Raw genomic sequence first — 21,410 nt, 5'->3', positions numbered from 1 at the left:
AGAACACTCCCTACCTACCCCAGAATTCTAAAAGATAGTCTTCCATGTATTCTACTAGTAATTTCTTTTTTTTTTAAATTTTTTTTTTCTTTATTTATTTATGATAGTCACAGAGAGAGAGAGAGAGAGGCAGAGACACAGGCAGAGGGAGAAGCGGGCTCCATGCACCGGGAGCCCGACGTGGGATTCGATCCCGGGTCTCCAGGACCACGCCCTGGGCCAAAGGCAGGCGCCAAACCACTGCGCCACCCAGGAATCCCTCTACTAGTAATTTCATAGGTGTTTTGTTTTTGTTTTTTAGAGGCTTGGATCTGTCTGGAACATGTTTTGAAATACAGTGAGCCATTTTCATTCACATGACTATCAATTGTTTCAACATCATTTGTTGAACTCACTCTTTCTCCCCAAATTCAAAATGTCACTTTAGCATCTAACAAGTTCCCATAAGTTTGTGGGTAGGACTGTTAACACTTCCTGTATGAGTTTTTTAATATCAGAGAAGGTAAATCTACCCTCATAACCGTTTTTTTTCCCAGATGCCTATGAGCTATTCTACACATGCATTGTTCTAAATAAAATTTAGGATCATTTTGTCAAGTTCCAAAAAATACCATGGAGTTTTCTAGAAATTGCATTGAATGTATAGGTATCTTTGGGGCCAACAGATATCTTTACAAAACTGAGGTTGACTGTCTAGAAACATGGCATTTCTTCCTATATGCAAGTCTTCTTTTCTGTCTAGCAGCAAACATTTATAATTCTCTTCATAGATTTCTTATTAGCCTTATTCCTAGGTACTTTAAGCTTTTCTTTGCCAGTGTAAATTAAAAATATTTTTTCTTTTATTACATTTTCTAACTGGTGTTTATGGCTCTATAGAAAGAGCTCTGCATCTGATGACTTTGCTGTACTCTTACCCTAGTAGTACAAGATATCTAAAAATAAAATGAATGTGGTATCTCCCTGGTTAGAAATCCCTTAGTGTCTCCAGATTGGCCAGGATAAAATGTAACCCTTTATATGGCACACAACCCTTCCTTTTTTAAAAAAAAAGATTTTATTTATTTTTTTATTCATGAGAGGCAGACAGAGAGAGAGAGAGAGAGAGAGAGAGAGAGAGAGGCAGAGACACAGGCAGAGGGAGAAGCAGGTTCCATGCAGGGAGCCTGACGCGGAACTTGATCCTGGGTCTCCAGGATCACACCCTGGGCTGAAGGTGGCACTAAACTTCTGAGCCACCCGGGCTGCTCCGCAGATAACCTTTCCTGACCTTGCCCCTGTACCACCCTTACAGCATTCTCCAACAGACTCTGCTTTCCGAGGCCAACACATTTTCTTAAGGTACCTTGGACAGGCTATACATTTCCACATCTTTACACCTTTGCATATGCTGTTCTCTCCACTTGGAATTCCCTTCCCTATCTCCCTCTTCCACTCTACCTTCCTTCTAGCTTTTGCTTCAAACTTAGCTCCACTGTCACCTTCCTAGGGAAGCCTTCCCTGGCCCTCCGTCCCAGGCTGGGTAAGGCACTCCTTGTCTACACTCTCCCACAGGCTTCTGCTTATTTTATTTTTTATTTTTTTGTAGTTTTAGACCTAAAAAAAAATTTTTTTCCTGAAAGTAAAATGTTCATTCCGAAACGAATACAGTAAAGACCCAAGAAAGAAATCACCAGAATTCCATCAGCAACTAATTTTAACATTTTAGAGCGTTCCTTCTTGTTTGAGGTTGGGAAGTTCAGCTTAAGGTTTCCTGTTTGTGAGCGTCAAAGGGGCCTTGGATAGGTCCCCACCTGTGTGGAAGGCCCTGCTTAGGACTAGTGAAGCTGGAAGCCGGCCGACAGGCCGACAGGGCGACAGGCCGACAGGGCGCCTGGCAGGAAGGAGCCCTGGGCCTGGCTCCAGCTCACACACGGCCCGAGCCGGGACTCAGCGGCCAGCCGCACTCGGTGGCCCTGCCCTTCCCGGGTTTCTTGCACCTGTCCCCTGTGGCACACTCGGCCCCATCGGCTGCTCCCCAGGGCAGCCCCAGGAGGTGGCTCCCCCGAGACCTCCTCAGCTGGAGCCGCCGGTGGCCGCGCCCAGGGTGCGCCAAAGAAGCCGTTCCAAAATGGCTCCTCTCCCGATCCCGACGGGCTTCTCCTCTTTTCTCAGAAGCCCGGCGGCTCGTCGCCCGCGGCGCCCCCCAGAAGGCGCTCGCCCTCCCTATCTGCCCCGGAACCACGGCCCGCCCAGCCTCTGTCGTGGAAGCTGCCCCAGGAGTCATGTCTGCCCTCGGCCAAAGGCCGTGAGGGTGGCTGGAGTCGGAGGCCGGGGACAGCCCCGGGACCCCCAGCCCGTCCGCGTGTCGCTCCGGGCTGGACCCCGAGGAAGGGTGAGCCCTTTCCAGCCCCACCTCTAACTGACGCTACCTCCTGGGGCTCACACTGCCACCTTCCAGTGGACGTGCCGAGGTCACCTCGCTGTGGTGCCTGCTGCCCTACCGCCCGGACTTTTAACCTGCCCTCGGGGAGCCCACCGGGGGCTCGGGCGCGCCCTGACGCCCCGGGGGCCAGGGGACACCTTCCGGCGGTTCCCAGCGCCGGACGCCAGGGCTTCGCGCCCGACCCCCCTTCTTCCCCGCAACTCCATGGCGGTAACCAGGACGCCAAGGACACCCGCCCGGCCCCACGCGCGGCCAGACGCCCGCGGCCTCAGCCCGCGCGGGGCCGCCCCTCCCCCACGGCCCTCAGGGCGGGGTCGTGCGCCCGCCGGAAGAGGCGGGGCTCCGCACGCGGGCGGGCGTCTTGATTGGCCGGCGTGGGCTCGACGCGCGGTCCCGCTATAAGCGCGGGGCCACGGCAGCCTGCGCCAGTCTCCGTCGAGAGTCGCCGCGGTTTCCTGCTTCAACAGTGCTTGGACGGAACCCGGCGCTCGTTTCCCCTACCCGGGCCGCCGCTCAGAGCCAGCCCTCTGCCACCTCCACGCAGCGCTCTCGGACCGCTCCGAGGCCTCCGCCGCCGCCGCCCCAGCGCCGCGCAGCCGCCGCCGCCGCCTCTCCTCAGCCTCCGCCATGACGACCGCGTCCCCCTCGCAGGTGCGCCAGAACTACCACCAGGACTCCGAGGCCGCCATCAACCGCCAGATCAACCTGGAGCTCTATGCGTCTTACGTCTACTTGTCCATGGTGAGCGCCGCTCCTCTCCGGGCGGCGGGGCGGGGGTGTGGCTAACGCTTGGGCTCTCCCGCCTCTGCCCGCCCTGCTGGAAAATGGACGCTGCCCGAGGCCTTTCAGGACTTGCGCAGAAATTCTGGCCGGCTCGCCCTTTCTGACTGCCCCTTGGGAGGGGGCTCCCTCTCAGTCAGGGGCCGCCTCTGCGCACCGCTTCGTGTTTAGAGAGCCTGGTCTCATGAAATCCCCGACTTGCAGGAGTCGCAACCGGTACAGTCCTGCAGTTAGGAAAGTGGGGTTTGCATTTCCATCCTGTTCTCTGTGTCGATCACGTGGCCCTGAGGCCGTCCTTTTGCTTGGGTAACGGGGGCGAAGTGGTCCAGCCCCCGTCCTCCCTGCGACTGTCGGAGCCTGCTGGTGTCGAATAGCAACCGTTGGGGGGGGGGGGGTTGGTGCTAAGTGGCTTATCTCCCGAGGGCCGACCACTCTGGAGCAGCCATCGCTACCCCTCTGTTCTGCTTATCGCTCAGTCCCACTAGAAGCATGGAAACCTCCCCTTTTGCGGACACAGTTGTCTTAGTCATCCGTCCTCTTGCCCCCGGGCATTTAGTACTTTATCCTTTTGTGACTGAGTTGTGGCCCTCTATTTGAACCTTGGTTTTAAAATAAACTACACCAACAGTTACTGGGCAAGGAAACTTTCCATGCTGATCGATGGAATCCATTTTCCAAAATCCTGGTTTTAGGCGGTGTGGTGGGAGTTTTGCTTAGAATTGTCTTACGATTGTGCAAATTATCTAAGAATAGACCTGTTCCAGATGAATTTGAAAATAGGCCTGGATTTCCACGACTGCCATTCCATTTCCATCCTGAACACCTGGATTCAGCGAGTGTCTAAAAACGGAATCAATTTTTCTATTTTCTGCTGGCAATTTCTTTGTACACCTTAGCGTTGCCAACAGTTGTCACCTTGCCTAATGGGTTAATTTTAGAAATCCGTCAGTATGCTGTAAGCTGGCAAGCTCATGTTTTAACTTGGGTTTAATCAGGGAGTAGGGAGGGAAGGCACTGTTTGTATAGGGTAAATACTCCCACACCCTCTCCAATCAAATGCGACACTGGCTAGAAGAAGTTTGCTCTAATATAGGGCTTTAAGAATTTATCTGCTGGGGGCAATTCCCTATGATATTCTAAAGGTTCCTTGCAGTAAACTTTAAATGTCCAGGACTAAGTTTCATTTTTGTGTTTTAGAGTACAGTCTAGTGTTGTGTTCTGTTCAAGAACACAGCCTGTCCACTGTCTTCAGTGCAGACTCCTTTCTTGCTGGACTTTGAGGAAGAAAGGCTAGGCTTGGCAATTCCTAACAGAACATGTTCGTGTTCTCTTTTCAGTCTTACTACTTTGATCGTGATGATGTGGCTTTGAAGAACTTTGCCAAATATTTTCTCCACCAATCTCATGAGGAGAGGGAACATGCTGAGAAACTGATGAAGCTGCAGAACCAACGCGGTGGTCGAATCTTCCTTCAGGATATTAAGGTGAACAAAACATCTTAAGAGGTCCTGTGTCTGTCTCATCTATCCGGCAAGTCCTTGGGTGTCAGAAATCCCTCAAGCTAGCAGTTGCTCTTATAAAATGAAGTACTTTTGGCTTCTGTGTTTTTTTAAGCCTATCCTCTAAGTTGAAGGAGGTGAACGGTAATGGGCGCAAGGTGTGGGAGAAACTGGGATGTCCCTCTTGCCGAAGCACAACGATTGCATGTTAGGTGTTTGCTGACTTGGGCAGTAATAGGTAGAGGCTGTACGTGCATTGACCTGATCTCCTCTCGTTCAGAAACCAGACCGTGACGATTGGGAGAATGGGCTGAATGCAATGGAGTGTGCATTACACTTGGAAAAGAGCGTGAATCAGTCACTACTGGAACTGCACAAACTGGCCACTGATAAAAATGACCCCCACGTGAGTGTTGGCAATCTGGGAGAGAATGGAGGGAATCATTTCCCTCTTTAGGGGTAGGGAAAGTTTACCGTTAACATTCTTCCCCATTCTGTCTTCTAGTTGTGTGACTTCATTGAGACTCATTACCTGAACGAGCAGGTGAAATCCATCAAAGAATTGGGTGACCATGTAACCAACCTGCGCAAGATGGGGGCTCCCGAATCTGGCATGGCAGAGTATCTCTTTGACAAGCACACCCTGGGAAACAGTGATAGTGAGAGCTAAGCCTTAGGTTGTCTTCCCATAGCCACAGGGTGACTTCCCTGGTCACCGAGGCAGTGCATGCATGTTGGGGTTACCTTTACCTTTTCTATAAGTTGTACCAAAACATCTACTTCTTTCGTTTGTATCTTTCCTTCAAATAAAGTAATTTGGTACCCAGCTGTTGTTTCTTGAGTTCTTGGGATGGGCTAGAAATGTATTTAGGTCATCTTTGTGAAATCTGCTGAGGTGTTGTAGTTCAGTCACAGTAACCAAAATGACATGCCTAGGGAGGGATTTGTGTTTTATTAAAGTCCTTAGTTAGGAAATGATAATTGAGGCTGGGTGTGCTGAATTCAGACAGGACTTAAGGACTCCTGATTCTGAATTGAAGGTTTTGAATTACATGTTTCCAGTGGTTGATTCCAGCTTTTTACAATTTTTATATACAAAAAAGTATCTTTAGGGCTTAAGTAGACCTGACACTATGGATTTTGTTTTCCACTAAGCTAACCATTTAATTCAGGCTGTCCTACGAACATACTCTTCAGTGTGGACGGCTGTATGGCTGTGACTAGACCAGTGTACCGCTGGTGTACGTGCAGGTAGGACCAGGCCGATGAAGCGTCTCCCTTGGGAAACAGGCTAAGAATGAGCTTCATCCCTAGAGAGAATTTGAGAAAGTTTACAACATGAACATGGAAGATCATCATTTCAGTACTAAAATAGTTGGGAGTTAGGGCAAAGGTTGGGATCCCAAAATATAAAAAAATAGTGTCAGCCGACTGCGGAGCCCATCCCTCCATGCTAACAACTACATTAATTAGCCCTTCCTAGATAAGCCGCAGTAATTTGTAGGAGTTTCTATCTAGTTAGATCTAAGACCGATTATGGCCCTTTTAGAAGTTTTTCATCATGAAGTATGTATTTTGACCACAGAAGTGACTGCTTGGGAATCTAGAAAACAGGAAGTTAAGTTCACACAATTGGTGGGGTAGGGTGTGTCTAATTGAGTGAAACCCAGAACATAGGGGAATAGCTGATGGTCTTGTGACAGCTGCAGGTTGCCTCCAAGAAGGCATGAAGAGCTATTTCAAATTCAGAAGTCTTGAATTCCCTCCCCCCCAAAAGTGAAGATATACCCCAAGGGACTTGGATGCCCTCACCTTAACCATCTGCCAGTTACCAAGGGTTTAACACTTTAAAGACATACTTGGGGACCTTGGAAAGGTTATGGGCAAGTGTTCACAAGCGATCTCTGAGCTAAGCCTGGGCAGTGAATGTAGTTCTTGGGCTACAGCCCAGAGTCCCTAGTTCTGCCTCATGGTTCTGTGTCTGCTACACAAAGCAAGCTGGGTCCAGGGATAACCTCTGACCATCTAACCCCGGCCTAGTGGCCTCCTAGCCTCATTCTTCTCAGTACAACATCATGTTCCTTCACCCAGGACCCAGGGAACTCTGCCCAGAGATGTCAGGCTCTGGTGAAATGAGCAAAGTTCTCAAACTTCCCGGTGCCCTTGCTGAGGTGGCTAGGTATGTGCCACAAGCCAATATTGGGTGTAAATCCAGCATCCTCTGGCAGTGATGGAACCACAGGAAAATCGGCTCCCAGGAAGGTGGAAGGAGGATAGAATCACAGCAAGGGAAGGTGATGGGGCTTCTCACCCAGGTGTGTGTTTGGGGGGGGGGGGGGGGGGCGGGGCAGTGAAGTGATCCTGGTTAAGGTAAAGGACAGACCTGTTTTCCAAGGCCCAATAGGGATCTCCGTGGCCCTTGACTATAGTGTGTAGGTTGCTAGTTGACTGGCTCAAATTTGAGTCTCTGAGATGATGTTCAGGGGTCCCCGACATGTCTGTCAGGTTAAACTCAACAGTTTTCCTCTTCACGTGACCCGATTCTGGGTTCTCTAATGAGAACCCAACATTCTCTGGGAGTGCTTCAGAACTGGTCTTTATCCCAGGCTGTAGGCTTTGGTCTTTGACAGCACTGTCTATCCCTGAGACTCTGCGTAGGCTTGAGGGTGCTGACTGTCCAGATGGGAAGACCATAGGTGTGTGGCTGAGGGGCGTCTGTGGGGCACTGTGGTAGCCTGACCTCCCATAAAACGCAGCAGTCTCAAAAGCACCCTCCTCCTTAATCTCCCAGGCCTTGCTGTCTTCCTTGTCCCTAGAGGTCTGCCTGGCACCCCCGAGTTTCTTGGGCTGGCCCTCTTGGAGAAAGCCTTCTTTCTTGGGCCATAGTAGTTTGGTCTTTGAGTTTGTCCTGGGGGGTTGGTGGTCGTGGGACTGCAGCCCTAGGAAGCGGCCAATGATGCCAGCGTGAGTGCCTTCCTCTTCCTCCTCCATGTCTTCCTTATGCAGACTGGAAAGAAGCAGGGGTTACTTGAGTAGGGGACAAAGGACCAAAGCAGGACTTGACTTCTCTTGTACCCTATCTTTTCCCTCCTTTTGGCCCAAAGCCAAGGACACCCAGTGTTCTCACAATGCCTGGACTCCTCTCTTTCCTGACCCATCCTGCCCTGCACTGACCTCTTACTCCTTCTGGACCCAGCTCACCTTGAGGTTCTGTGGTTCCCTCTTGCCCATGTTTACTGAACTCCCTGGACTGGCACTTATGGGCTTTCTCTTTATCTCCATCTTCCTTTACCACCTCTCCCTTCAAGTGATCTGAACTACTGGTCCCCGGGTCAGAGGAGGCCCAGGAGTGACTCTGGGTCGGCCAGGGGTTTGTGGTTCCAAGCACCCACAAAGAAGTGTGGTTTCTTGGGAGCCCAAAGCCTTTCACTCTGCAGGAGAAAGCCCATTGTCCCAGAATGTGGCCTGCCCTTGACTGTGTCCATATTCTCCCTATGCTTTAAGGGTCCAGCTGGAAGCCACCTCCCAAGCCACAGATGGTCTCTGTTCTATGTTCTATCTCTCTCCTAGGCATTCAGTACCTTGTACCTTGTGTCCAGAGTTTGGGCCTTGGGTTTGAGCTCCCTCACTAAATGGTGTGTTCCTTGGAGATGAGGTCTATTTATCATTATCCTCTGTTCCCCACCCAACCTTCAGCTGCTAGAGCACAGATCCTGTGGAATTCAGAAGCAACTTCCAGAAATGTTTCTGACCTAAGCAAGCCTCCATCCTTCATTTGATCACTTTTTCGAACCTTCCTCACACCCACTAGGGACTCTAGCTAATTCGAATTATGGCTTAACAGGCAGGATATTTGGTTTCTAAAGGATAACAGTGCTTAATACTGTGGAAGAAAACCTGGATGATATGGACCCTGACATGCAGAGGACTCTCCAAAGTCCTCTCTGCTGTCTTCCTGGGAGAGGGGGTTGTTTGGGATGGCCCAGCTGCAGCTCACAAGGGAATCAGACCAAATCAGGGAAATGGAAATCATGTGCAGGAAAGTTTGGCCCCTGTGGGTGACGTGAGGCCTGTACTCTAGCACAGAGTCCACCCAGAAGGTACCTGTGATGAATCAGTCTCTTGCTGGCACAGGCTTGCCTCTTCCCCAGCCAGGGACACCCTCCACCCCCTTTCACTCCCATTTAAACACCCTGGCTTATCAGAAAGCGTAGTTCTGGACCAGAGTCAGGAACCAGCATCCGACATTTCAACTGCATCACTGATAACTGTCAGCCCTTGGGTAAGTCCCAGTTTCCAATTCTAGACTTGGGGGACTTAGGCCTGAGTTACCTAAAAGCCATTATAGCTTTAAGAGTTATTAAGCAGTACAAAGTAAGGATTAAGGGGGTGGAGATAGAAGCAGGCATACATCCACAGGTGCGGCTTGCTAACTGTGACCTTGGGCTGAGCAACCTTCTTAACCTCTCTGAACTTGGACATAATCATCTGAAAACTGGAGATAACCAAATCAGGATTATTGGGAAGAAAAATACAGTTTATATAAAGAGCCCAGTGGAGCTCCCCACCCTCAGCATGCATCTGATACATAATAACTAGTGCTTTCCTAAGTCCTTGCCCTTGGGCTTTTCTACTAAACAAAGTGGTTCCTTGGCACTGCTCACTTGATGTTGAAAGTGGAGCCTAAAAAGGAGGCTCGACGATACTGGGCAGAAGCAGCAGTGTAGGGGGGTTGTGGTTCTGGTTCATTCCAGTACATATCCCGCTCCATCGGGGGCAGGTCCTGGTGCATCTCGTCCACAGCCAACAGGGACACCTGGTTGCCAGGCACAGAAGGAGAAGTCCAACAGAAAAGTCAGCCCAAGCAGGACTGTAACCTTGCTAGATGACTTGGAGAGGTCACTTCCCTCTCTCTGGGCCTCAGTTTCCCTACTTGTAAAATGGAGAGACTAATGCTTATCTGCAGCCTTATAAGTTGGGGTGAGAATCCTGTGAGTGAAGAGTGGGCCAGAAGGTGGGGGGCAATTCACTATAAGGCCTCCCTATGGAACTGTGGGGTCCCCTCCCTGGGTCCAATTCAGGGAAGGCCCACAGGACAGGCTCCCTTTCTCCCCAAGTACCTGCAAGCTCCTGTCGACAATCCAGTTGGTCTCAAAGTCATCATCATCCTCTCCAAATGGGTTGATGAGCTGTTCTGCCACCTTGGGGAGAGGTAAGGCTTTGGAAGTCCTCAGGTAGACTCCCTGTGGTCTTGCTCCTTGCCCTTAAACTTCTGTTCCTGCTCATTACACATCCCACCCCATCATGCCTCTCCTGCCTGACCACCATCTCCAAAGCCAGTATGTAAGGCCTCCAGCCACCCACGCTCATAGGCACCTGCACACAGTCCCCTTCTCTCAGGACACTAAGCCTGAGCCCCTCTCTGAGCCAGCTGCTCCCTGAACACCCAGAGCTGTTCTTCAGTCTATCATGTGGCAGAGTCACCACTGGTACCTCCCCTCACTGTATCTTCCCTGGAGTTCCATAATCTATGCATTCATTCATTTACTCATTCAAGTCTTCCAACATTCATATATTCATTATTTTCAAAGCCACAGAGTTTATATGTGGGAGGCTGTGTTCAATTAAAGGCAGGCAGAGTCCTAGTGCTAACCTCTGAAGTCCCCTGACAAATCTCCACAGTAGTGATGGACTGTACTAAGCTTTCAAGGGACATCCTATAAACCACTAGGGGATTTTGAGCAGAAAAATGGTGTGACCTGGTTTGATCTGCAGCGGCTGAAGATGACTGCTGGGACGAGGGTGTGGATAGGGAGGGACTGCACACGTGCACACATGCTCCATACATGGACAGGAGGGATAGAGGGAGGAGGCAACCTACCATCACCTGCCAAAAAATACCAACCTCCCAGCACCACTACCAAAAAAAAGAAAAAAAAGAAAAAAGGGAGAGAGAGTGGGTGAGAAACAGAAAGATAAAGAGATGGAGAGAAAACTGTGTTATTCAGAACTCCTGTTAGGAAGAGCCCTGGATGTAGTGGGAGTAATACTTGGAAACACCACTTGGGGTGGGGATGAGGCACCCCGCCCCTCACCCCCATCACAGATGGATATCTTGAGTAAGGAGAGGTGGTGCTAATCTGCCTTGAAAGGGTGGGGGCTGGAGCAGTTAACATCAGGACTTTGGTTTTACTAAGCAAAGGGGACACATTTGGGATCAGAGCCTAGGGCACAGAGAGGAATTGCCTCACCAGCAGAGCCTGCCACAGACATTCTCAATCCATGCATTTCCCTTTTTCTGGACAAATATTTGGGGAACATTCTCTTGAGGGGGCATCAAATGGTTTGACAATTGAGCTTTCCCTGTATCTGCCCAGCCTGCTAAATTCGAGGACTGTGGTGCAGCGTTGGGATCAGACACCAGCCTCAAGCTGGTCCCACTCCTCTCTGGGTCTCAGTTTCTTCAAATGTAAAGACACAGGGAAGGAGTACACAAGAGGGTCATGGTGGGGCCCTGAGATCCTCCTTTCCTGGTCAGCCATGACGCTTCTAAAGCCATGGCCACAGCCAGTCTGGTTGCAGAGAATCTTACCTTCAGCCAGCCAGCATAGAAGAAGAACTGCAGAAATGTGAAGACAGGTACAACAAGGTCCAGCTCGTGGCCAGGGTAGGCCTTGGCTGGGTTCAGGAACTGCCGCCCAACCAGGCAAGCCAGGAAGAAGCTGTATACAGCCACGGTCACCACCTGGGAGGACAGGAGGTGACAGCAAAAATGGACTGGCTGGCAACCTAGGGTCAGGAAGCTCCCTAGGCTGCGAGGATGAGCCCTTGCTCTGATTTGCACAGTCCTGTGACTCTGGCCCTCTGTGATCTCTTTATTTTTTAAAAATTGTATTTATTTATTCATGAGAAACACACACACACAGAGAAGCACAGACACAGGCAGAGGGAGAAGCAGGCTCCATGCAGGGAGCCCGACGTGGGACTTGATCCCGGGTCTCCTGGATCACGCCCTGGGCTGAAAGCAGCGTTAAACCACTGAGCCACCAGGGTTGCCCTGTGATCTCTTTAAAATGGGGATAATTACACTCTCTCCCCTGGGCTGAACCAGGCAGGAGCCTAGACTCTTCAAAGTTGTCACTAGAGAGAATCTGCAAAGTCCAGACCTAACTCCTGGGATGGGCCTCTTAGCCCCCAAGTGAGCCCTTCCCATCACAGTCTGTTTTCTGAGTCCTCCCAGTCCCGGCTTCCCTAAGGGGCAGCTTCACTGGCTTAGTCCTCACCTGCGTGTACACCAGCGGGATACTGATCCAGTCGTAGGCAAACAGGTGTCCACACTGAGTACGCAAGATGTTCATCTCCTGGGGAGCAGGAGGGAGGGTTGGGGTTCTGACCACCACCTATCTGCTCTCCCCGGCTCAACCCCCAGCTCTTCCCAAGGTACCAGGGTCTGGCTCTGTGATCATGGGCAGCTCACTTAACCTCTCTGTGCTTCAGCCTCCTCATCTATCAAAAAGGAATCAGGATAGGGTGCCTGGGTGGCTCAGTTAGTTAGGCTCTGCCCTTGGCTTAGGTCATGACTCCAGGGCCCTGGGATAGAGCCTGCATGGGACTCCCTGCTTAGCAGAGAGCCTGCTTCTCGCTCTAACCCCCCCCCCCCCACTTGTGCTCTCTATCTCAAATAAATAAAATCTTAAGAAAACAACAACCCAGGAACCAGAATCTCTGAGGCTTACTTTAGAGAGGAAGTAGGAGAGAAATTTAAGGAACCAGCCACCATGGGTTGTGGAATCCTCTTGGTCAAAATCCTCCAACCCCAAAGCAGGTTCTAGGCAGACTCTCAAGCCTGCTCTTTGTAGGAAACTGTTCTACCCAGAGCACAACCGTCCCCTCTCTGCACCAGCCCCATCTGTGTGGTGAGCTCACGTCCAGCAGGCTCTGGAGCAGGACAGGGTCCCGGATTCGACCTCCAATCCACGCCTTCATTGACAGGTTGGCAAACCACACCCAGGGCACCCAGAACGTGTTGTGCGGCAAGCTCAGCTTTTCTAAGTGCTTACACTCCGCGGGGGTCATAAAGCCTGCGGGATGGAGTGAAGAGGGCAGTGGACGGGGAGAGCCCGCAGAGCGGCGGGTTGGCAGGGCTGGCCAGGATTCAAGCCCCAGTTCATTCGCACCCCCGAGCTCCTTTGCCATTCAGTAGTTACTAAGCGGCCACTATACGCTGTTCTGGCCTGAGCACGTGAGAAGGCTCCGCTTTACTAATCAGGGCCACGTTAGGGAAGGTCCGGGACGGAGGTCACAGATGCGCAGACTGAACACCGCACAACCAGAAGGGCAAAGGGAGCAAGACCCTTGCGCTCTCATCAGCTCCCAAGGCCCCGCCCCCGGCCCTCGGTCCCCACTGTCCCCTCGTCCCTCCAGGGTCCTTAGCCCCGTCTGAAGCCGCCTTCCCGCGCGCTGTTCCAGACCTCGCCCCCCCACCTTCAGGCACTCGACTCCGCCCGGGCCGGTTCGACCCGGTCCCGCCCCTCCCCCGCCCGCTCCTGGCCCCACCCAATCTTCGGCCCGGAGGCCCCTGGCTCCACCCCCCGCTCCGGCCCCGCCCACCTGCTTTCACCAGGTGCTGGGAACTGGGAAAGCGCTTGTAGACGGCGGCGCTGACGCTGCGCAGGATGAGCACGTTGCCCAGGTTGGCGTAGCGGATGAGCGTGCGCCGCAGCAGCCGGCCGTGCTCGTCCCTGCCCTCCACCAGGCCGGACACCAGGTTCATGAGGCGGTCTGGCCACGGCAGGTTCTCGTACTGGTTCCACCAGCGGGTCACGACCAGAGTCACGTAGAAGCCTGGGCAAGAGAAGCATGGGGGAGGGGCGAGGGCGAGGGCCCAGGCTGCCCGGGCTGCGGCCAGAGCCCAGCGAGGGCGTTGCCTCCGCGTCTCCGTCTTCCTTGACGGGAGCGCCCAGCCCCAGCCCTCCTGGAAGGCGCTCCGGGGCAGGACCAGCAGACCCGCGGGAAGTGCCAGCTCCTCCCGTTCTCGCTCCCAGGGGCCGCCTGTCTATGCCAGAAATCTGCCCGCTCTCCCCTCCTGCGCAGACGCTCCAGGGACCGTCGTTGCTGCCCTCCCTCGGAAGCGGGAGTCTTGGGTGCTCACAGCAGGGCGTCCTTCCTAACGTCTGAGCTCCGAACGGCCGCGGCCCTGAACTGCTGAGAGGCACTGACGTGCTACTCTCCGTAGTCCGCCTTTCTGGAGCCGGCAGCGCCGCTGGGATCCCGAGACGCGGGGGGGTGGGGGTGGGGGTGGGGGCTCACCCAGCACGAAGGAAATGGGGATGAGCTGGATGTAGCTGTCGCAATACAGAGTCAGTTTCTCAAACATCACCTGCTGTTCCTCCGTGAGGGCCATCCTGGTGGCGGGGGAGGGAGGCGGATGTGTAGACACTGGGAGCACATGGCTGAGACAGGTACGGGGACCAGCCAGGCCTAGGGTGGGAGTGTGGCTGCCTCTTTGCTACCCCACCACTTCCCTGTCTCTTTCACTGGCCCCGCCTGAGGGCCCCTCCTCTGGCCTGAGCCAGGTCCCACTCTAGCAGCCCCAAGCCCCAGCTGGGCCTCTGCTCTGTGGCTACAGGAGGTTTTCTGCGAGGTATAGGAAGGAAGCTCCTGCTGAAGGACTTACTTGTAGGCACCACTGACCCTTTTAAAGCATCCAAAAAATAGTTTGAAAGCAGGTTCAAACAAAGAGTGTTTGGTCTTTAAAAAAACTTATAGTAAGGAGAGATGAGTAAGTGGAGCCCAGAGGGTTTTTAGAGTAGTGAAACTACTCTGTATAGTATAATGGTAGATACCTGTCATTATACATTTGTCCAAACCCATAGAATGTACAACACCAAGAGTAGACCCTAGTGTAAACTATGGACTTTGGGTGATAATGGTGCGTCCATGGGGGTTCATCTTTGATGACAAATGTGCCACTTTGCTGGGGTATGTTGACAGTGGGGGCAGCTGTGTGTGTGTTTGAGAGGGTATATGGAAACTCTCTATGTTCTGCTCAATTTTGCTATAAGCTTAAAAACTCTAAAAAATGAAAAAAAAAAAAAAGTATATTGGTGCCTGAGTAACAACTAAAGAAAACTGATGTGCTTTGTTATTGGTATTGTAATTTTGAATTCAAGAACTTTCTGGATTTAATAGTTTTTCAATCCATTGCAATCATTAAGGCTTTTTCCATTCAAAATGCTTTCATATATTCTGTGGTTTTTATCTGTCCTTTATTTTATTTAAGTAAACACTTTTATCGGGGGACAAAAAAATATGTCCTGGGCCTGTGAGCTTGTGTGGAACTCAGGAGAACAGGATGGCAGAGTGGGACCAGGTAAGGCCCTGGTGCCAGCACCTCTCCCTGGGTTGGAGGAAAGACCCTCTGGACTGCACTGAGCTGTCTCCCAGGCTGCCTTCTTTGATCTCCTCCCCCGCCACAACCCCCAAATACTGCCGCCGCCGACCCCCCCACCCTACCCCCAGGGCTTGGCCAGGAGTTGCTCAGATCAGCCTTACAGGTCTCTGGTACATCGGCCCCCCTGAATGGCTGGCTATTTGTTCCAAGACCCAGCTGTACCCCTCCCAGGCCCTGGCCCCAGCCTGTCCCCCTGCACCTGTAAATGAAGCGAATAGTATAGTAGCTGAGCAGGAAGATGAGGAACTCGCCATAGAGCAGCTTGTAGATGCTGCCTCGCCAGCACAGCAGCAGGCGGGAGAAGGAGCCTAGGCGGGCATTAGCCACTTGGCTTGAGTAGGTGACGGTCATGGCCGGGCACTGGGCTGCAGCAGGTGCACTTGGGTCCTAGTAGACAGACAGGGAGGTACACTGATAGGGGGCTGGGAGGGAGCAGGGGCCTTGGTCGAGGCTTGTCTGGGCCTCATAAGTGATCTTAGCCAGGACTCTTCCCTGCTCTGGGCTTTGGCTTTCCTGTCTGGACACTGGGAATGGGATGAGGTAGCCTGAGAGGCCCTTCTGGCTCTTACTGCCTGTGGGACATGGGAAGCCAATGAAGTGAGCCCAGAGCTGCCCACAGCCTTGGCAGAGGATACAGATACGTCTGTGCCCTAAAGTTATGACAAAGGCAGTAACAACAGTAATAGCAAAGTCCACACACTAGGCTTAGTCCTCTGAGCCAGGCAGTGTTCTGAGCCCCTCCTGTTCATTAGCTCCCCCAGGCACCCTCAGCCATCTTGGAGTGAGATTGGTAAGGGGCCTGATCAGTCTTGTCCACTGCCCTGTCCACAGTGCCCAGAACAGAGTCTGGCTGGTAGAGATGCTCAAATCACTTTCACTGAACAGTGACCCCAGGGCCTTTCCACTTGCCAATCCTTCTACTTGGAAGATTCTTTCTTTCCTTTTCTTTCTTTCTTTCTTTCTTTCTTTCTTTCTTTCTTTCTTTCTTTCTTTCTTTCTTTCTTTCTTTCTTTCTTTCTTTCTCTCTCTCTCTCTCTCTCTCTCTCTCTCTCTTTCTTTCAGAATTTATTTATTTATTCATGAGAGACATACAGAGAGAGAGGCAGAGATATAGGCAGAGGGAGAAGCAGGTTCCATGCAGGGAGCCCAATGTGGGACTCGATCCCGCCACTCCGGGATCATGACCTGAGCTGAAGGCAGACGCTCAACCACTGAGTCACCCAGGCGTCCCGAGGATGCTCTTTCTAATCTAACTGTATGGTTCATTCCCACTTCAGGTCATCTGCTCAGAAAGGATGTTCCCAACGACTGTCCCTGCAAATAGCATCCCAGTGCCACTGGTACTCTCTGTCCCCTCATCTTGTCGATTTCTCTACATAGTGTTTATCTTATTATACTTGAAATCATGTTTTGCAGGATGTCTGCTTGTTTACTGACTATTCCCTCCTTGTGTTCTCATAGGAGATGTGCGCAATAAAAACTTCTTGAAGCAATGACAGACACCCACCCTCTCCTTGCTCACTCTGACAGAGCTGCAGTGGCTGGGCTATCTTTGTGCCTAGTGCACACCAAGCTCATTCGCACTGCAGAGAGTTTGCACACACGCACAAGTGCCCCCACACCTGCACACACACTGCCCGGCTGCGCACATTACACGCACTAATGCAGGGATGGCCATCCACCCCACAGGCCCTCAAAGCCCCAGTGCAGCCTGCCTGGGCTGATAGCCTACTCACGGGAGGGGCTCTGGTCTTCTCAGGTGATACCACAGCAGTTCTGGCCACTGGACGGGTTGGACTCTTGGGGGTCCTGTGGCCAGCACCCCTGCCCACACTTAGGGGCTGGCCCTGCCCACGCTTTTGTTAAGCAGTCACTTGACTCCCTAAGCCAAGGCCTCCACAAAGGAGCCTTGTCTGGCCCCTTATAATCTGCACAGTAGCAGCCGCCAGCACGGCCTGGCCAGGGCCCCTCTAATTCCTGCTGGGGCCGAGGGGGGTGTTTGGAGGGGCTGGAACCAGGGCTAGAATTTGGGGCAACTTCCCTCCACCATGGGCCCAATCCTGCCATCGTCTCTGGGCCCTCAAATAACAGAGATGGAAGGGTCTGTTCCTGACCACTAAGGTCTTGCGGGGTGGGGGGGTGCTGGTCTCTCGTGCCAGGAGCTGCGCGGAGAGAGGCCCTATGGGGCTTTGGCGGCAGTGAGGGCAGTGGAAAGAACACTGAAGTCCTGGCGTCTAGTCCTGGCCCCGCGACCCGTGTGTGATGGCCCTAGGGGGTCTCCGCTCACCCCTGGGTCTCCGAGTCCCTGTCTCCAAAAAGGATGGCATTGCGTCAGCCCTCGTCACCTCTGCGGCCGAGCAGCTGGGATTGGCTGACGGTAACGTCCTAGTTCCCCAGGCTGTGACTGGCTGGCAGAATCCAGCTCTGGAAGAAGGCGGGTGGCGGAGGGGCCCGAGGGAGGGGCCCGAGGGGGGGTGCTGCTGGGCGGGGGCGGGGGCGGGGCCTGGTGAGGGAGGACGCAGCAGCCCTGCTGTTATGCTGCGGGCTTCCGCCGGGGAGTACGGACCCCCGGCCCCTAGGGCCGCCCGTTCGCCCGATTCCAAACATCGGGATACGTGGGTCCATACGCTAGGGCCCTCCTGAACCCCTGGAAGCGATGGGTGTCCAGGACGGGCTCCTCCTGTGAAGGCTTGAAGCCGCAGTGGCTCTTGGTCTTCGGGGGATGGCTGTGAGAATGATCTGGGCTGTACAGGAGACGTGCAGCTTCTCAGGGTCCTTCTCCAGAGTCTGATTCCGCCACCTGGTGGGAGGTAGGGGCCGGGGAGCGCTGCGTTTCTAATGAGCACCTCGGGGATTATAATGCCGTGGTTTTCAGATGGCACTTTCTGAAGCCTTGATTTACAGTATGACCTTCAGCCTGAAATGAACCCACTCCTTCCCTCCCTCCCCCGGCCCCATCCCCCTTCCTCCCTTTCCCTGACACACTCCTCAGTGTTAACAGTGAGGTCGCAGGTGACTTCTGTGGACACCACTTTTGCCTTTATAATTCTCTGTCCTGGGGACATTATTTCACAACAACGCCTTGGATACTTTTCTAATCACAGCAAAAATAATGCCATCGCGGTTATGAGGGGGCCCTTCAGAGATCAGGAACAGCCTGGTAGGAATATTTGCCACACCCCTGCTGCCTGTGCTGTGGGAACCATCTTTCCCATTGCTGTCCTTAACTTGGGCCTCAGGCTCCTCATCGGGAAAATGGGACATTAACACCTCCCTCAGCAATGAGAATGCTGGGTAACAATTTAGTCAACTCTCCAGACCAGCAGTTCTCATGCCTGGCTGCCTGCCGCTGATGCCGCTACCCCATTCCCCCAGATTTGGTTGGACCTACTAGGGTCCCGGACGTTGATATTTTCTCAAGGTGCCAAGGGCAGCATGGTTTGAGAATCACTGCTGCAAGGGGCAATTCCCTACCTTGTATTCCCTTTTCCCCCACCAAAAAATATCAACACTCAAGAGACAGCTTTCTACTTAGCAGAACGATCAGTAGATTTTTAATTAAAATTGAAACACGCCTGGCACGCCGATGCTCACTCCGTGTCCGTTGAAGGAATGAATGAAACACCTCTCTTTTTGCCCGGTCAGGTTCCTGCCTCGCCTATGGTGACCACCGGAGGGCACCCTTGACTAGCTGGCTCTGGCCCTGGAAGCCCTGTTGGCTGGTGAGTCTGTAGGGACCCTGGAGCTGATGCTGGATGTCTCCTTCATCTCCTTGACCCTGACCAGCAGCTGTAGAGCCAAGAGAGGGAGTGGGAGACACGGTGGCAACTGAAGTCCTCCTCTCTTTTCCTCGGATATTTTTCAATATCCCAAAAGGCCCACTAGAACCAGCTGACAGTGCTGTACCGTCCCCCTTCTCCTCCCAGACACCCCAGGACATTCACAGAGACACCCCATAGGAAGCTGCTCCTGGCCACACCCCAGTGCTAAGACAGACCCCAGGTATAAGCCAGGGTCTCTTCCACTGGGTCTTGGCCATGAAAATGTCCCCAGCCAGCCATGTGCATCTCAGGCACACAGCAAGGCCACGGCAGGCACTGACTGACCACACCATGCTTGGACAAAGGGCCCCAGGATTGACCCCTTGCGAGGATGGTGTCCAACCCAGTCAAGGTCAGCCTATTCTGATTTCTCTCTCTTTTTTTTTTTTTTTAAAGATTTTATTTATTTGTTCACGAGAGACACAGAGAGAGATAGAGGCAGAGACACAGGCAGAGGAAGAAGCAGGCTCCATGCAGGGAGCCCGACATGGAACTCGATCCCCGGTCTCCAGGATCACACCCTGGGCTGAAGGCGGCACTAAACCGCTGAGCTACCAGGGCCGCCCTATTCTGATTTCTCTTCCACAAAGCAGTCATTCAACAAACCATTTCTGATGCCAAACTAAGCCTAATCTTATTCTTGCCTCCCAAAATTCCTGGTCAAATAAAAATGAAGGAAACAAATAACTTTAACACAAAACAGCCAGTCTTAATATTCTGTGTCAAGTCTACAGAACTCAGAGAAACGTTTACAGAGAAGGGAGCATCTGAGCTGGGTCTTGAGGCATGGGTAGGAGTTGGCCTGAGCTGAGAAGGATGGAAGGGTATTACGTAGAAGGAAAGCCACAAAGGCATTCCTGAGGGACAGTTCAACTGGGTATTGTCATCTACATTTTACAGAGGAGGGCACTGTCTTAACCAGGGTCACATAGCTCTAGAAGGCCTGGCTGGAACTGAAGCCTGGGTCTTCTCATTTTGAATCCTGAGGCTTTTCCGAGACTCACCATCACCTCTCTGGTGGAGGTCAGTTTCTGAGGGGTGGAGGCTTACCTGTTAGGGTAGTGGTTTCTTTTGGGGTCAGAGGGAGGTCCAAAGGATAGGGGATGTACAGAAGACACGTTGACTGCAGCAGAGCCTGTGCTCTTGAGGACACCAGCAAAGAGCCATCTCTGGGGGCAGGCAAAACAGAACTGGAAAGATGGGTGGAGGTTCTAGAGACAGAATGCTATGGCCTTCTCACTAGGATCACCATGGCAATAGGAGCATCACAGAAGGCCTGCTACTGTGCCCTTCCAGACCCTGCCTCAGCTGGGCAGGAAGAAGAGGACCCAGCTTGACTGGGGGCGGTGGGTAGGGGGCCTTTGGGTGAGCCAAGCAGCCCCAAGATGCTGCCTCCGGGCTCTATGTAAGGTAACTGCCAGCCCACACTCCCCTCTTTGGCCAATCACAGAACAGGGCAGAAATCAAGAGAGTAAAGGAGGGGGCTTGGCATATCTGGTCAAAGGGCAGGAGGGACACTTCCCGACTGGGGCCTGGAAGCAACACAGACGATAATACCTTTATACTGGAGCCAGCAGCCCTGATCCCTAAAAGGCTGGATAGACTCAACATCCCAAGGGATGAACACATGAGCTCTGGTTCCTGCAGAGAGACAATAAGGACTGGGAGGGACCAGGACACACTGGGTCCAGCTTCACCGAGCCCAGTCCTGCCAATGACAATGAAATAGCATGGAATAAGCCAGAGCCGGCCCAACAAGAAACAGAGGATTCCCTGCAGCCTCAGGGAGAACACTGGAATCTCCAAGCCACCCTCTCCCCATGGACTCCACCCCACTGAGGCCAGCCAGGTGAGGCACAGACCCCATCCACAATCCCCCTACCACCACCACCCCCCTCGTCCCAACTCAGAACTGGGGCTAATGAGAGGCTGCTCATTTTGCAAAGATACCAAGGCATAGAGAAAGAAAGGACTTAACCTCAAGTCACAAAAAATTAGAATCAGAGCTGAAAGGTGTAACGAGGTCACCTATGTTGGTCAGAGCACGTGACTCTTCACTGTTCCAGAATGTTCCTGCCATTTAGCTCTGTGAGCACACACATTGGTGTCAGCTGTGCTCAGCACTGTGCTGGGCATTGTGGGAGGGAAAGAGAAGAAAAACAATGCTTTCCCCAATATGTCGAGCATTTACTGGGTGCCAGACAGTGCGCTAAGCTAAGCACTTTTTAGATAGGATTTCATCCTCATCAGAACTTGGGAATGTCGTCTGTTAACAGGTGGATGTCGAGGCCTAGACACAGTTACTTACTTGTCCATGCCTCCTCTCAAATCTAAGTCAGCCTGGTGCAAATTCCTTGCAGTAGTGACTGTGCAAACTGCCTCCTATAGTTACTGGCCATGGGTTGGTCAGTTGGTAAGGCTGCCCTGTAGTG

The 21,410-nt window shown here is 52.6% G+C and overlaps 2 protein-coding genes and 1 long non-coding RNA gene across 4 annotated transcripts; 2 read left to right on the top strand and 1 right to left on the bottom strand.

Moving 5' to 3' along the window:
- The first annotated feature begins 2,762 nt into the window (after positions 1-2,762).
- FTH1 (ferritin heavy chain 1) lies at positions 2,763-5,530 on the top strand. Its single transcript, XM_025987445.2, has 4 exons — positions 2,763-3,166; positions 4,543-4,689; positions 4,985-5,110; positions 5,210-5,530. The coding sequence occupies exons 1-4, from the start codon at positions 3,053-3,055 to the stop codon at positions 5,372-5,374; spliced, it is 552 nt and encodes a 183-aa protein (XP_025843230.1). The 5' UTR covers positions 2,763-3,052; the 3' UTR covers positions 5,375-5,530.
- Positions 5,531-5,637: 107 nt separating this feature from the next.
- BEST1 (bestrophin 1) lies at positions 5,638-17,559 on the bottom strand. Of its 2 annotated transcripts, none has more exons than XM_072758242.1 (11): positions 17,445-17,559; positions 15,357-15,544; positions 14,014-14,108; positions 13,315-13,548; positions 12,631-12,785; positions 11,988-12,065; positions 11,297-11,449; positions 9,825-9,905; positions 9,369-9,520; positions 7,088-7,711; positions 5,638-6,014 (listed from the first exon to the last, which is right to left on the bottom strand). In XM_072758242.1, exons 2-11 carry the CDS (start codon positions 15,506-15,508, stop codon positions 5,996-5,998), a joined length of 1,743 nt encoding a protein of 580 aa, XP_072614343.1. In that variant the 5' UTR covers positions 15,509-15,544; positions 17,445-17,559; the 3' UTR covers positions 5,638-5,995. The 2 variants fall into 2 exon arrangements, with proteins under 2 accessions (XP_072614343.1, XP_072614342.1); XM_072758241.1 differs by lacking the exon at positions 17,445-17,559 and adding an exon at positions 16,894-17,055.
- On the top strand, positions 17,454-19,503 carry LOC140599024 (uncharacterized). Its single transcript, XR_012001620.1, has 3 exons — positions 17,454-17,534; positions 18,803-18,879; positions 19,375-19,503. It is a non-coding gene; the product is annotated as an uncharacterized lncRNA (long non-coding RNA).
- Positions 19,504-21,410: the final 1,907 nt, after the last annotated feature.

Source organism: Vulpes vulpes, chromosome 5 (assembly GCF_048418805.1).
Source record: "Vulpes vulpes isolate BD-2025 chromosome 5, VulVul3, whole genome shotgun sequence".
In the NCBI taxonomy this organism is placed as follows: domain Eukaryota; kingdom Metazoa; phylum Chordata; class Mammalia; order Carnivora; family Canidae; genus Vulpes; species Vulpes vulpes.
This window is presented reverse-complemented; position numbering and strand designations above follow the sequence as displayed.

Coding starts and splice junctions, on each gene's coding strand:
- BEST1 (XM_072758242.1), bottom strand. CDS start 15,508: ATGACCGTCACCTACTCAAGCCAAGTGGCTAATGCCCGCCTAGGCTCC. Junction 13,549..14,013: donor CCCCATTTCCTTCGTGCTGG/GTGAGCCCCCAC, acceptor TCTCTTGCCCAG/GCTTCTACGTGACTCTGGTC. Junction 12,786..13,314: donor CCAGCACCTGGTGAAAGCAG/GTGGGCGGGGCC, acceptor TCCATCCCGCAG/GCTTTATGACCCCCGCGGAG.
- FTH1 (XM_025987445.2), top strand. CDS start 3,053: ATGACGACCGCGTCCCCCTCGCAGGTGCGCCAGAACTACCACCAGGAC. Junction 4,690..4,984: donor TCTTCCTTCAGGATATTAAG/GTGAACAAAACA, acceptor CCTCTCGTTCAG/AAACCAGACCGTGACGATTG. Junction 5,111..5,209: donor CTGATAAAAATGACCCCCAC/GTGAGTGTTGGC, acceptor TCTGTCTTCTAG/TTGTGTGACTTCATTGAGAC.